A 16152-nucleotide genomic window follows, 5' to 3' on the forward strand; every position below is an offset into this window, starting at 1 on the left:
CAGTCCTAATCCTGCTCAGACATTGTATTTGTGACCATGGACAAGTCACTCAATTCCTCTGAGTCTCAGCTTACTCATCTCTAAAATAGGAATAATGATAGTTACATGGTCTAACTAACCCATAAGGTTATAAGGAAAGTATACTGTCATCCTTAAAATGCTATACAAATATGAGGTAGTTATTGTGTCCATGGATTGAAATAGCAGAAAAAATAGAAAGATAGACAACTGGAAAATAATATGGGCTACACAAAGTTACTAACCTCAAATCCTTTGATCCAGCAATAATATCATGAGGCTTAGGCCCCAAAGAGACCGAAGAAATAGGAAAGTAATCCGTGATACAAAAATGTTTTTAACAGTCTTTTTTGTAGCATCAAAGAACTAGACACTAAGGAGGTGCTCATCAATTAGGGAATGGCTGACCAAATTATGATACATGAATTTGATGGAATATTATTATGCTGTAGAAAATGATGAAGATGAGTTTCAGAGAACCCTGGGAAGACTTATATAAACTAATGAATAATGAAGTGAACTGAACCAGGAGAACAAATCTACATAACGACAACATTGTAAAAACAAATAAGTTTGAAAGACAAGAACACTGATTAACCATGATTCCAGAGGACCTATGATGAAGAATGCTCCCTGCTCCCTAAAAGAGAGATGATGGACTAAATTGGCAAAATAAGACCCATTTTTGGAATGGGCAATATAGGAATTTATTTTGCTTTGACCATATGTTTCTCTTTTTTTCCAGTTATGGAGCTAAGGAGGGGAAAAATTAATACCTGATAATTAAAAAAATAGACATTTAAAAATCAACAAAAACTATGTTGGGTTAAGATAGCTCCCATAGCTCCACAATAGTAATAAAATATTAAAAGTTCTTAAAGAAGACCCTCTAGCAAACTGGGTAGATTCTCTGTGGCAAATACATGGGAGGGCATGGACAAGAGAATGAGCAGGCATTGAAGGGTGCAATCTGCATCACTAGCAAACATCATTGATAACACAGATCCATCAATATATGATCACAATTGTCACTATTATTACCTTTGATTCATTCATATTCTTCTATTTCCCTGTACCAAATTTGCTAAGTTTTTTTCTGAGAAATCTAAAGAAGAGATTGAAGAGGTGGTGTGATATCAAGGAACTCCCACCTCTCTCTTCATCCCATTCTTTGCTACTATCCTATCCCCGGCCCTTATAACCTCACCCTTAGAAGCACCTCACACCTAGAATGCTACAATAGTCTACAAGAAAGTCTAAAGCACTAAGAGACTGCCAGTCACTACCATTTTCAATTTATCATGTAAACCAGTGGTAGCAAACTCAAAAACAGGGGCCAGATGGCTGCAAATTGGCTTAGAAAACCATGTATTCATATTATCTACATTCTTTTTAGGGCAGCTAAGTGGCACAGTGGATAGAGTGCTGGGCCTAGAATCAGGAAAACATTATCCTGAGTTCAAATCCAGCCTCAGACACTGCCCATGCCACTTAACTCTGTTGGCCTCAGTTTTCCCATATGTAAAATGAGCTGGAAAAGTAAATGGCAAACTACTCCAGTATTTTTGCCAAGAAAACACCTACTAGGGTCATGTAGAGTTGGACTGACTGAACAACAACATGCTCTATTATATGTTTATTTATTTCATTAAATATTTTCCAATTATATATTTAATCTGGTTGGGTGGCACTCAGCTGCATGTTTGACACTTCTGATGTTAACTACTGTCACATTAATCTTTCTTGGGCATTTCTTCTTCCATTAAGGTCCTACTTAGTGTGAGTTCTCAAAAAGTATGTCAGAACAAAAGCACAAGCAATTTCTACCAAACTGGAAAGACTTCAACCTTATGTCTATCATACAAGGACCAGTCTAAGTGGCTCCATACGGCAAATCCCCATGAGGCTGCCCACCTTGAAACTGGCTTTTCAACCTAGATCCTCTGATGAAGAATCTTGATCACAGCTATTCATGAAAACTCTCAACTAAAGCTGCCATACAAACTATATTCCCCTCTCCTACAAGCTACAAAACACAAAAGAGAAAATGCTAGGTTTGGAATCAGGGAGACTTAATTTCAAATCCTCCCTCAGCTACTTTCTTACTAGTAAGCAAAAGGGGCAGCCACATCAATGGAATCATGGAAATTAGCAATGACTCACATTCATATAGTATTTTAAGCTTTAAAAAGCAGTGCATAAGGAACCCAGGCAAGGAAAGCAAATTTCTTGACTCCGAGCCCAATGTTCTTTACACAGCATCATGCAAGATTCCCAGCTTAGGTGATTTTTGTGTGACTGCAACCTCTTAGTGAAGTTATCCATACAGATGTGGTCACACAAGTGGCAGAGCAAAAGAGCTGAAAGACTCAAGTTCCAGCCAGGGTCTGGCCCAGTTTAAGTCCTTTTTGAGTTCTTTTTCTCAGGTCTGAGTTTCCTCAGAGTTCATACTGGATCACAGTATGAAGGTTCCATACAGTTTTAATGTTGCATGATTCATGATAATAGGGTGGAAATTCCTTGGGGGAAAGGACTGTTTTTAATTTTATCTATTCAAATATTAAGAATCTGTTGCTGGACCCAAAGGGCTGAAGCACTGCAGCTTCTCTCTTCTCTTTATGTGGTCCCTATATTTTGGATCCACACACACAGTTTAGTCCTGGACTGGGAGAAAGATAAGTCTCCCTTTTCTCACATTCTTTGGGGTGTTAAATTCCAACCCCAGTTCACTTTACCCTTTCCCCAATCCTGCCTGCCTCCACCCCCATCCCCTTCACAGACAAATTTTCCTTATAGTTCACATTTTGGTTTACACCTAGGGCTTTCCCAAAAGGGCAGGTTTAAAAGGTATTTGAGATAAAATATGAATCAAATATGGAAGTGATTTATTCCCAATCTTTATTTATTTATTTATTTATTTATTTATTTATTATTTATTCCCAATGTTGTTTGGTCAGTCATTTCTCAATTATGTCTGATTCTTTGTAACCCCTTTGGGGTTTTCTTAATAAAGGCACTACAATTGTTTTCCATTTCTTTCTCTAGCTTATTTTAGAGATAGGGAAATTGAGGCAAGCAGAGTGAATTGAGTTGCTTAGATTCACATAGCTAAGTAAGTGTCTGAATTAGATTTGAACTCACAAAAATGAGTCTTCTTGACTCCAGGCCTGACCTTCTATCCACTGCACCACCTAGCTGCCCTTTATCTTCAAGAGGAATGTTAAGGAAAGAACATCCACAAGTACACATTTGGCAAAATCTAAAAACAAAAAACAAGCAAAAACAAAAAACAAACAAGATTCAACAACTTAACCTAAGACTATTGCTACAATACATTGAGAGACTAATAACTTAAACCATCATAACATAAAGCAGTTTGCAGTACTATTGAACATGTTTTACAATTCAGCTCTTTATCTTCTAAACAATTCCTGATCCATGTCTGCTTGCAGAAAATGCCAGGCTTAAGCCCATCCTCTTCTTCTTGGTAATCATCTTTTCCAATGAAGCCACTCCCCTTAACACCAGTCATTGGACCCAGGATTTCTGAAACCTCTCAAATTCAAAAAGTCCAGAGGATGGAGACATTCATCTAGGGTCAGGAAGAAACAAAGCCAAAGGAAGAGGAGCAGATAGGGAGCCAGGTACAATCTTGAATAGTTATTCCTTTCAGCTAGCTACCACATGGGCATAGTTGTCATGATACTATGATGCTGGAGAGGAAAAAACCATCACCTCCCTTCAGTGGGAAGTTGGGTGATGACACCTGAGTGCTGAAGGAAAGAAAGAGCTGCCAAGTTCTCACTTCTTCTAATTGCTCTAGCTCAGGACAATTTATTTATTACTTCACCCAAAGTTACCAAGATATAGCACTGGGCTTGCAGGCAGGGAAATCCTCCCTCCATTATAGAATAGCTGTGTATCACTTCTTTCGAGCTCAGTTTCCTATTTATAAAATGAAGGGTTAGCCTTGTTAGCCTTTAAAGTCCCCTCCAGCTTCAAATCTCTGATTCTATGACCACTCATGGAAGGGATTCTTAACCTTTTTTGTGTCATGGACCCTTTTGGCTCTCTCCTGATGGATTGTGGACCCCCTTTCAAAACCATATTTCTAAATGCATATATATGAATATATATATACACACTTAAATATATTTTAAAATATATATGTATACACACACACATATAAAAGTTCAAAAATCCCAGGCTTATAGGTTTGCCCTATCTTACTAAAACATGTATGCTTGCATGCATGGGTTCTAGATAATTGACAATGCTCTCTCACTTTCCCAGTCAACAGTGGAGATAGGCAGGGTGATATGCTTGCTACTGTGTTTTTCAGTATGATGTTTTTAGCAGTTTTAAGATGCCTTCATTGAGGAAGAAAAGGCATCAAGATCAGTTGCTGCACTGACAATAATTTACTTAACTCGAAAAGGCTACAAGCCAAGACTAAAGGTGGAAGGAGAGTTGGTGTGTGATTTTTTTTTTTTTTTTTTTTTTTTTTTTTTTTTTTTTTTTTTTGGCAAATGATTGTGCATTCAATGTAATCTCTGAGGCTGAGATACAACAGCGTATAGATTGATCCTCTGCCTCTTTTGTTACTTTTGGCCTGACAATTAATACCAAGAAAACACATGTTCTTTTCTAGCTAGCACCACACCATCCATATGTGAAAATGTATTGAGAAATTTTGAATACTGTAGATAAGTTCGTTTACTTTGGCAGTATGCTTTCCAAGGGATACACATATATTCTATGTATATGTATATACACACATGCTGAGGTTGACACACATATTACCAAACCTAGCTTGGTGTTTGGAAGGCTCTGAAGGAAAGTATGGGAGGGAAGAGGCATTAGGTTGCCTCCTAATCTGGAAGTCAACAGAGATGTTCTGCGGATTTCATTATTAACCCTGGATATCAGTGTCATGCCAGGAAATTAAACTGCTTCCATTTGAATTATCTTTGGAAGATACAGAAAATCACCTGTTAAGATAAGATAACTAGACACTGAGGTCCTTTCTCCAGTTAAACTGCCAAGCACTCAGTCTCTACTGCAGAAAGCAAAACTGATTTAGTTTGAATGACAAACAGGGTTGCCTAAAAGACTATTTTACAGAGAACTCATACAAGACAAGCATTCCCATAGAGGTCATAAGAAACGAGATAAGGACACTCTCAAAGTATCTCTGAAGAATATTGACATTTTTGGTCTTGATTGTGAGACATTTGAAACAAAGGATTCATTGGCATAGGACTGTCCAGCAAGGCAGTGCTCCCTAACAAAAGGGGCTACGCTCTGTAAGCAAAGAATTTCCACAGCAGAAAAGAAATGTGAGGTGCAAATTTAGAAACATCTCTATCCTAAATGTTTAAAATGGGCTATTTGTGTGCACCCTCTGGTAGAGCCTTCTGAGTGTCTATTGATCTGATCAATCAGTCGGATACCCGGTATGTTGACCTTTATATAGAGAAGTTATTTTGGTCCTCTATCAGTACAAGTACAATCACCAACCAATTAAGAAACTAAATATTTAGCCCTACTTCTTCATCACCTATTTGCCTAAATGTTATCTCGTGTCCTTGTAGTTCCTAAAAATTTCCAGGGAGCAATTAGTGCACAGCCGGAGATAGTCCCTATAGAGAGTCAACTTCCAGTACAGTTTGCATCCCTGGCAATGTCTGGTACAAAGTAGAGAATAGTCAAAAGGACGCGAAGAGAAGTGAAGTAAATTGGGTTAGCGTTTGACTGATGCCTTGCATTAACTAAAGGTGTCTGGAGGTTTCAACAGGAAGAGGAACCTCCAGACTCATTTGGGCTCCTCCCCGCTCCTTCCTCTGCCTCCATCCACGTTCTGGTCCCCGTCCATCCTGCAATGCCCGACGGGAATGGTAGTTTTCCCTCAAGAGTTTCGGCCTCCTGCCTTCAAACTTCCGGAACTACGCTTCCCAGAGAGCGCTACGGCTGCTGTCTTGAACACGGTCACCTGACTCAGCCTTGGAAGCGCGATGGCTGCGCCCATGCTGCAATGGGCTCGTGCTGGACGGTGCTGGCTCCTGGGCCCCTGTCCTTGCCGTATGAGAGTGCTTTTCGCCGAACCCGGGCCGGGCTGGGTGAGAGGGCAGAGTTCTGCGGCTGCGCAGGAGCCGAGGCCGGGGTACCAAAGCCGTACTCCCTGGGGGAGGGGAGGAGAAAGGCTTGCCGGGTCCTCCCCTGGCTGCAACTCTGCACCCGGGTGAGAGCCGAATCTGAGGCCCCTCCCAGGCCTCTTTGTCAATTCGGCCCGTTTCCCCTGGGAACGTGAGAGAGAGTGCCGCTATGGAAGCGGAAACCCCTTAGGGTTCTAGAGGCCACGGTCCAGATTGGGGTGGGCGTGGAAATAGTAGGCGGGAGGGGGAAGGTGGGGTTAAGGATGATGGCCAATTTTACAACTTTAGACCCTATAGTAGCCAACAGAAGATAGGAGGGAATCGATGTGGGGGAAATGCTGGATTGGAAGCCTAGGGATCCCAAAATATAGAGCTGGAAGGATACTTAGAAGTTAATCTCCTTTTATGGATGGGAAAACCGGACTCTTAAGAACACACGGAACTTTGCCCAGAGGCACAGTAGGAGTAAGTTACAGTGCCTAGAATCGTGAGTTTGTATTCTCAGAAGTGGGTCTGGAAGGAATCTTAGAAATAAATCTAATTAAAGCATATTGTACTACTAGAGATTTACAGGAGAAAGACTACCGAATCTTCAGATTGATTCCTAATCCAAGCTATGCCTGTTTCCTCATCTGTCAAGTGAGTGGTTTAGCTAGACTAAAGTCAATACATAACCATTTGTTATTCATCTACTATGTACCATGCACTGTGCTAAGTTCTAGGTATGCAAGGTCACTAATACTTCTGAGTGCATAAGTTTAGCCAAAATGAGGTGTCCCTAGGCTTGTGCAAGTAATAAGCAGAACTAGGATTTAAATCTAGGTCCTTTAGGGGCAGCTGGTTAGCTCAGTGGATTGAGTCAGGCCTAGAGACAGGAGGTCCTAGGTTCAAATCCGGCCTCAGACACGTCCCAGCTGTGTGACCCTGGGCAAGTCACTTGACCCCCATTGCCCACCCTTACCACTCTTCCACCTATGAGCCAATACACAGAAGTTAAGGGTTGTAATAAATAAATAATAAAAATAAATCCAGGTCCTTTGACTCCAAATTCAGGGTTCTTTCCATGACACATCTTTTAAAATCAAATCATTGACTGTGCACCTACTGTGTATAGACACTATACCAGCTGCTGTATAGGGAATAAAAAGTAGCAAAAGACAGTTTCTGACTTCAAGCAGTTTACAGGCTTTGGAGAGACAAATTTCTTAACAGTTGAATAAAAGAGTCACTAGATTATTCATTTTTAGTGACCAAATGGATTGTTTTGAAAATTATTCTGTAGGTATATATAGAGAGAGCAAAGAGCATTAGGATATGCTTTATGATCATGGGCAAGTCACTTTACTTAGTTTCCCTATCTGTAAAATGAAGAGATTAAACTACACTCAGAGTCCCAACCTTTGAGCTTCAGGCAAGGAATCTATAAAATAATTTTAAGATAAAGTACAGATACCTTCTATAAACTGAATAATGTCCCAAATACAAATGTATCATTATTTTTCAAATTTACGTAAATGTTCTGATTAATATGTGCAAATACATTTTAAAGCATTGTTCAGTTCACAGTAGCTTTTTAATCATGTATCTTCTCAATAGATAGCAGTATTATGACTGCCATCATATGTGGGCTATATGAATTTTTTCTTTAACCGTAAGAAATGTGAGAGGGGGCTTAGATTTAGGGAAAAAAGTTAAGAACAACTGTCCTAGATTATAATATTATTATAGTACAATATTACTAATATTGCAGCATGCTAATAATATACTTATTTATATATACTTCATATATTAATTGGAATTAGTATTTAATTCAATAATTCATGTAATTAATATTATAGTATAATTATCTTATATATAATCAAAGATTCTGAACTAAAAGTGACCTTGGAAGTAGGTCCTCTGTTCAACTCCCTCATTTTTCAGATAAAGTAACTCAGACTCAGGTTTAAGTGTCTTGCCTAAAGTGACAGAAGTTATTATTATTTAGGTCTGTCTTACTCTTGGTGACCCCATTTGAATGGTTTACCATTTTTTTCCTCAGATCATTTGACAGATGAGGAAACTGAGGCAAACAGGATTGAGTGATTTGCCCAGCACCCAGCTAGTAAGTGTCTGAGGTCAAATTTGAATTCAGGTCCTCCTGACTCCAGACTTTTACTCTCTACCCATTGTGCCACCTAGCTGACTCAGGTAGTAAGAAGCAAAGCCAGAAACAGTCCTAACTTAAAATCCAGGACTCATTCTCTTGTACCATTCTAGATGAAGCCTAAGGGATCTTACAGCTGTATATCCCATGACCATTTGGCGTCTCACTGAAAACATGGTCCTTGACTACAAATTTTGAGCATGAGCTTCTTGTGAAAGGGGACTTATATGCTTAGACCTATATCTTGCTTTTATTGGGACCAGAGCTGGGATTTCATTGATTAAAGGGAACTCTCAGTGGGGAAAATCTCTACCAATGCAGATCTGGATCCACTTTTCAATTTATAGCTTAAAGGGGTTGCTAAAGGATTTTAAGATTACATTATTTACTAGTAGCTCATTGAAGACAGGAATTCTTTATTGTTACATCTTTCTATCTCTATAGTTTATTGAAACAGTAATCAGTAATAAGAGTTTGTTGAACTGAATTCATTATCCTATTTATCCCCTTGGGGTCATAAGACCTGAGTTTGAGTCTTTCTTGCTATTTACTAGAGTTGTAACCTTGATTAAATAATTTAATCTCTCCAGATCTCAGTTTCCACTCCAGCAAAGTAGAAATTTGAGTGTCTTTTCCTCCTTCATCAGGGGTTTTTGAGGATCAAATAGCATAGACTTATAGATTCTTTATGAACTATTAAAGTTCTTCAGTTCCTCCTGAGCTTTTCCAAATGGAGAAACTGAATCAGCATGTTCCAAGGAAGATAGAATTAGACACTGACTTTCAGTTTTTGTTCTTTTCTTAAATGATGGTAACTCATTGGAAGTGAAAAGTACATTTGCTTCTCTCCAGGGTGAGGAAATTGTTCAAAAGATAAGTAGGATGTTACAGTGAACATGGAAATTTCTGACCAGTCAACTGTAATTTCTCACAACTATTGGCTGTGCAGCTCTATCTAAAAATAGGGTTTAAAAAATTTGAACTTGTAGGATCATGAGATTTAGTACTAGAAGGAACCTTATAGATGTTCCAGTCTAGCTCCCTCATTTTATAATCATATTGGCCAAAGAGTTAAGGTGGCTTACCAAGTATCCTGCAAGTTAGGTACGTACGAATTGATTATATACAAAGATCTAGAGAATTCACTAAAAGATATATGAAAGAAAATCCAGAAAAGCCCCTAACCCAATACAAGGAAATTTCGTAAGATGATCCACTGAGACTTCTCCAGTATGCCTCTGGTTCTAAGGTGAAAAATATTGGGCAAAAAGTAAAAGCATTCCAGACAAGGGAGGTTGTTCTGATTTAAATTTTAAATACCAATCAGACCCTAAGAACATCTAGTTAGGTTTCAGGAAAGGGAAAATTTTCAGTAGAAAAGTATACATCATATTTTAAGTGTTGAGGCAGCCATCCTGGCATAATGGACCCTGGCCTTGGTTTTAAGATCCCATCCCTGCCACCATCCCAATTGTGCCTCTGAACAAAACATGTAACCTCTGTATACTTCACAGAACTTACTAGGATTTGTCTAATAAGATGAACAACAATCAGAGGGAGTTCCCTTATAGAGAGCTTCCCGTACTGATGAAATTGCCAATTATTCATGTCCTCCATAAGGATTTTGATTTCAGAGTAAATTGTTATGCATTTCATTCCATTTAGCAGTTATATTTATAAGACTTATAAAGGTGAATCTATAAAACAATCCAGAATTACCTCTTCTTTTTTATGAGATCTGGCACAATTTTTAATTATTCCTGTATTATTAGAGTCCTGATGGTTATGTAGTTCTAAATATTGTTCTATGGGCTCACCTCCCTCAGTTTACAAGTTATTAGATGACAGTATGCAGTTAATTTAGAATATGCCACTTTCTTCCTGGCTTAAGAGTCAGCCAGGCAGTTGACACCTAAAATCCATTTCTGGATTGCTTTAGAATGCCAAATTGTTCTTTCCTCCTATCACCATCCTGTTTGTACAGTGGGCCTTTCCCTAAGAAGTAATAAAGTAATTTTATTCCCCCAGTCCTGTTGTAAGATTTTCATTATAGATTAATTTTGATTTAGTCACTAGTAAAATAGAATGCAATTTTATATGCAAGGATATAAAATTTTACTAAGTTAAAATACAGGTAAAACATTAGTATTTTGGTGGTCTTAGATGTTTTTGCACTGTGAGAAATATGCTTATTACTTTGTTTGTTTGTTTTTCTTTAGTGCACAAGAATGGGCAGCTGTGGTGGGCCTGGAAATTCATGTCCAGATATCTTCCAATTCAAAACTTTTCTCTGGATCTCAAGTTACCTTTTTAGCACCCCCTAATTCATTGGTTTCTTTTTTTGATGCCTCCCTACCTGGAACATTGCCGGTGAGTAATTTATTTAATCCTAATGGCCATGAACAAAATTCTAAATTTTTGTGTCTGTTATTCTAAACATTTAAGACCTTTACATGTTTGTGAAATAAAAAGTAAGTAATGATTCTAGTTATTTAAAACTGAGATGATGTCAATTATAAAAAGAAAGCCAGTTCCCTTCTGCATTTATAATCACTCAGAATTATTTACTGATTTTGAAGAAACCTCATAATATCCTATGATCAGGAGCTGAAAGAGACTTTAGAGATTTAGAGTCCAAATCTCTTATTGTGCTGCTAAGGAGACTAAAGTGTAGAGAACTAAAGTGGTCTGTCCAAGGACATGTATTTAATTAAGGATAAAGATTTGAGGAAAGATACAACAATGTTTTGTTCAGTAACCATCATCCAGTGTATGCTTTAACAGCTGCGTAATTTGGCACAAGCCCAGACCTCAAAGAAATCTGTCTGGGTTAAAAAAGAAAAAATTCAAACTGAGAATGAGTAAATAATAATAAAAGTAGAAAATAGAATCCATTGCATTTGTTTTGTATGGCTTTCTAGAAGAGCTGCTCTATGACATGCTGTTCATTATCAGCCTAACATGTGAAACCACCAGGAAAACTATGACAAATGTAAATTTTTCCAAGAAATTGGTCTAAGGGATCCAACCACAAAAATTGTCTTTGTATTGATGTATCTGTGTATAGATGTGTATTTTCCTGATAACAAGCCAAGTTTTTTAAAAAGAAGAGATAGAGTCAGATGATTAGTATCAAGTAAAGTGGTTTGCTTAATAAGATTCAAAACCAGCCAGACCCAACAGGTTTTCTGGGCCATCCTCAGAAGCGCATAGAACCTGAGGCAGATCATGCTGGGTACCATTTGCTATATAACCAACTATCTTCACTTAGGGAAAATATGGTTAAAATGAACATTGAGAGTAGCATTGACACAAAGCAGGAACCTGAAGGTTATAGATAAAGGGACAAAGAAAGCCCTCCTTAATTTTGGCCTGTGGATGTTACTGATTATATGTACTCCAGTTTCAGCTCTTCTCTCTTGGGTATCTGCTTCAGTCATTGCCCAGCTACTCGTAGCCCACCGTGACACTTCTGGGCTAGTTCTGGAGAATTCAGAATGAATTAGAATCAGTGTCCTATGTTCTTGACCTATTTCTGTCCCTTCCATACTAATACCCCCCCCAACATTCACACACACACACTCATATTCTAGTCCCTTTTACTAATAGTCTGTCTCTCTGTTCTTTAAAACTTGGCTCATCACTATGAAACCTTTCTCGGTATAGCCTTGCTGATGGATACTTTGGACGGATCTCTTGGAAAAGTGGGGAGGAGGCAGATTATTCTCCCCTCACTACTCCTATTTTCTGAAACACAAGAACTGGTTCCAATTTGGGCAGAGATTTGTTTATCCTTCTTCTCTGAAGTTAGAGCCAAGACTCTTAATGGTTTTGAATAGCCCTAAGCTCTTCTTATTCAGTCAGGGTTGATTTGCCCCTTTGCAGATAGATGTACTTGTATGAAAGTGAGCAAGTTTCTGCATGTGAGCCGTTAACAGTCCTTACAGCATTCTGTCAGAACAAGATAATTTCAATCTCAAGATATTTATCATAATATGTTTTCTCCCATGCTTGATTTAAAAGACACTGCTGATATTTTGAAAACTATTAGACATCATCTATCATCTGACCTTATAGTTAGCTGTAGAATGATACTCCTTTTTGGAACAAGAAAGATCCTAAGATCAAAAAACCATTTAGAGCAAAATGAATTACCAACATTGTAAGGCTGTGTGTGTGTGTGTACAGTATATGAAAAGACCACAGAGATCAAGGGCTGTTCAGATCATCATTAATACTCAAAATACTGTTCTGGCCCTGAGAACATTCGTTGAACATTATGTATTGGGCTAGTGTTAAGACTATAAAAAGATATTTCATTGGCATGGAACTCTAGTGATCATCCTGGTAGAGCAAAAATAATACCAGATGGGGAGCCAAGAGAATGACAGTACTTAGGCCATGTGACTCTTTGCAAGTCATTTAACCATTCATTTTTTTAAGCTCATTTTTATTTCATAATAATTTCTGGAAGTCTCTATTACATATCCTTCACCCCCTAAAGTGAACCCTCAGTTATAATAAAGAAAACCAGTTAAATAAAAAAAATCCAATCTGGGTTCCACGTTTACCATTGCAGTCATTGCATAGATTGTTCTTCTGATTCTCCTTATTTAACTCTGTATCAGTTCATACAAATCTTCCCATGTTTCTCTGAAGTTATGATTTTCAATCATTTTCCCCAGTAGAAGATTTCCATTTCATCCATACTTCATATAGATTTCATATTTCACATTCCAGCCGTACTCCAATTAATGGGACACTCACTTTGCTTTCAGTTTTTTTTGTTTTGTTTTGTTTTTGCTGCCACAACTTTAACAGACATTCACATCTGAACCTTATTTCCCTCCTTTTGTAAAGGGAAGAATGGTTTGACTAGATCCAGGGTTCTTAACCTGTAATCTGTGAACTTTTTTTTTTTAGTATATTGATCATTGTATTTCATAATCAATTGGTTAATTTTTAAAAATTTACTATATCATATTTTAATTAAATTTACTTTTACTTGCTTGTTAGTGGCACACTTTCTCATTCCATAAGTTTTTGTTTTTTAATTTCTTTGGGGATTTTTTTGGTTTTGAACAACTTTTTTCTGGCTTAGGGACAGTTTGCTTCTTTTCAATATGTATTATCTCAGCATGGCAAAGGGGAGCTCTTGTTTGAGGTGATTTGTCCATGAGCCCTCTAAATATACCTTTGCATTTTGAGAGTCTTGTTAACCTGAATATGCTTAATGATAAGAGAATCCAAGCAGAATGATCAATGTATGTCAATATTGAAAAAAATTTAGGGATCACAGTTGTACCACAAGATGAACAAGAAAATCATAGTTTTGTAGAACTTTAGACTTTGCAAAAGACCTTAGATATCTTCTGGCTTTACCAATAAGGAATTCAGGTCTAATTTTATTATTCAAGAACTGAGCATTGTATCAGAAAAAAATAGATGAGGGGCAGCTAGGTGGCACAGTAGATTGAGAGTTAGGCCTAGAGATGGGAGGTCCTGAGTTCAAATCTAACCTCCAACACTGGGTGACTCTAGATGAGTCATAGATGAGTCATTTAACCCCCATTGCCTAACCTTTACCACTCTTCTGCCTTGGAACCAGTACATAGTATTGATTCTAAGTCAGAAGGTAAGGGTTTAAAAAAAAAAAAAGATAGATGATAGTAACTGTTATGATTAAAAATGATGAGGGCCGAGATCAAAAGGGAGTATAGTATTTTAATAAAAGCCATGCTGATAGAGATAAACTGACCACACGCCTGTAAGAAAACTATTCCAACCTCACCTCCGCCATTCCTCTCCCTCAGCTCAGGTAGCTAAAGAGGAAGTCCCAAGTCACTTCCCCCTATTTTAAAACAGTCCCTCACCTTCAATACGTCATCCAAAACAGGAAACCCATTGGGGATCACGGGAAATGTAGTTCCAAGTATCCCAAGTGATTTTAAATGACACATAACCTAATAGGGAATCTTTGGGTAATACAATATATTTGTGATAAAGATGGCCTTTCATTGGACCATCCTCACTCTTTTCCCTGCCCACTTGGTGACCAGAAAATAGTTTGCATTTCTGAGCAGGGAACTAAGCAGAAGTAAGTAGGATGAGACCTTTGATCTTGGTTTCCTTAACCCTGATCATCTATGGGTGGAGTCCTGTTAACATAGGTTCCATGCTGGGTCTCCTTCCCTGGGGAAGAATGTAGAGGTTTGGGTTTTAGGTTAGTTAAGAAGGGATGAAGAAGAGACTCCTGACAGCTGGGATTTTGACAAGATGTCATGAAATCTCTGGCATCTCTCATTGTGGGTCTCTACTTGCTTGAAATCAGGTATAGAGAATCTTTGTCCTGGGTCCTTGATATAATTCTTTTTTCTTCTTTTTAAAATCTTATCTCTTGTTTTAAAAGCAATACTAAGTCTCAATTTCAAGGCAGAAGAGTGGTAAGGCCTAGGAAGTTGAGGTTAAGTGCCTGACCCAGGCTCATCTAGCTAAGAAGTGTCCAAGGCTAGTTTCAAACTCAGGACTTCTCATCTCAAGGCCTGGCTCTCTGTCCCTTGACCCCCAACTGCCCAGTCTGGCTTAGTTTTGTGCAGTCATATCCCTAGAAGACATCTCATCCCTACCGGTAGCTATACAAACCGTATGGCATTGAAGTCGATGGCATCTTATCTTCAAAGGCTCTAAGTTCCACCAACCAATTACTCAGCAGCTGATGTAGATGGCAGTGGGCCTTGCTGTTCATACCAGACTGGCATGCGATAAAGGCAAACCCAAACCTGTGTCTGGGTATCATCCATCCCTATATCTTCCCTGGCTCTTTCTGGGTGAGTCTTTGTCTCTAAGTATGTGTCTGTGTTTCTGTGAGTTTTGATTTTTTTTTTTTTTAGAACTACATGAATCTATCTCTTCTTTTAACCTCAATTTAGAATCTTATGATTCTCCTTCTTTTATCACAAGCCTGGAAAGATCCCTCAGTCCATTATCCTACTTTCAGAAAGGTCTTGATCTAAACCAGTAATGGGAATCTTGACATTTCTTGGAGGGATCACAGGGCAATAGAGTTAGAGCCAAAGGAGACCTCAGAAGCCTAAGCCCTTCATTTTACAGAGAAGGAAACTGAGGCTTAGAAAGTTAGCTGGTCTTTCCGGATTGCCCAGCAATTAACTATCAGAGAAGAATTTGGATCCTGGTCTTTCTGCCTTGAAGTCCATTCCTCTCTCCCAAGCTCGACTGCCTTATTCAGTACATTCATACAGACAGCTGTCATAAATGCACAAGGCCTTTTACTCAATTTAACAGATAATTTATCTTGCCAATAGGATCCTAATTAATTAATTTGTCAATACTTGTGCCCCATTTATAAATTTTCACTGGTGATACCCCTCCCTAACATGCTGTGTGTATGTGAGAGGAAAGGGAAACCAACCTTTGGTGTGCCCCTCATTGGAGTTTGTACTCGACTTGTTGCATATTTTATTTGACCTGAAAACATTACCAGAAAGGGTGAAGTTTCAGCAAGGCAGGGAGCTTGTTTCCAATACTCACACATGCTTGCTTTGTTGTTTGAAATGATTTCTGTCTCCTGGGTGCGAATCCCTGATGTATTGGAAGGGAGAGCAAACTCTGTTGCTGCCTGTTGGGGAAGCTCAGATTCAGCACACGGGAAGGCTGCAGCGCTCAACAGATAACTCCTCCAAGATAATCAGGCTGCTCCACAGTTAAATTAATTAGAAATTAGTGCCTTTGCTCTTTGTCTTCCTCCTCCAGAAGCTCTTATCTGTGCAGAAAAAAAATCCCCAGCAACCATCAATTCTGCTTGCTTGCCGTGTG

The 16152-nt window shown here is 38.5% G+C and overlaps 1 protein-coding gene across 2 annotated transcripts in view; it reads left to right on the forward strand.

Moving 5' to 3' along the window:
- The first annotated feature begins 6032 nt into the window (after positions 1-6032).
- GATB (glutamyl-tRNA amidotransferase subunit B) overlaps positions 6033-16152 on the forward strand; it is a 111479-nt gene continuing 101359 nt past the window's right edge. The window contains exons 1-2 of one of the 2 annotated variants that reach the window (XM_044681149.1): positions 6033-6181; positions 10539-10689. In XM_044681149.1, coding sequence (XP_044537084.1) covers positions 6033-6181; positions 10539-10689 — 300 coding nt within the window. Of the gene's footprint in view, positions 6260-10538; positions 10690-16152 lie in introns of both variants that reach the window. The other variant, XM_044681148.1, reaches the window with a different exon arrangement.

The sequence above is a fragment of the Gracilinanus agilis genome, chromosome 6 (assembly GCF_016433145.1).
Source record: "Gracilinanus agilis isolate LMUSP501 chromosome 6, AgileGrace, whole genome shotgun sequence".
In the NCBI taxonomy this organism is placed as follows: Eukaryota; Metazoa; Chordata; class Mammalia; order Didelphimorphia; family Didelphidae; genus Gracilinanus; species Gracilinanus agilis.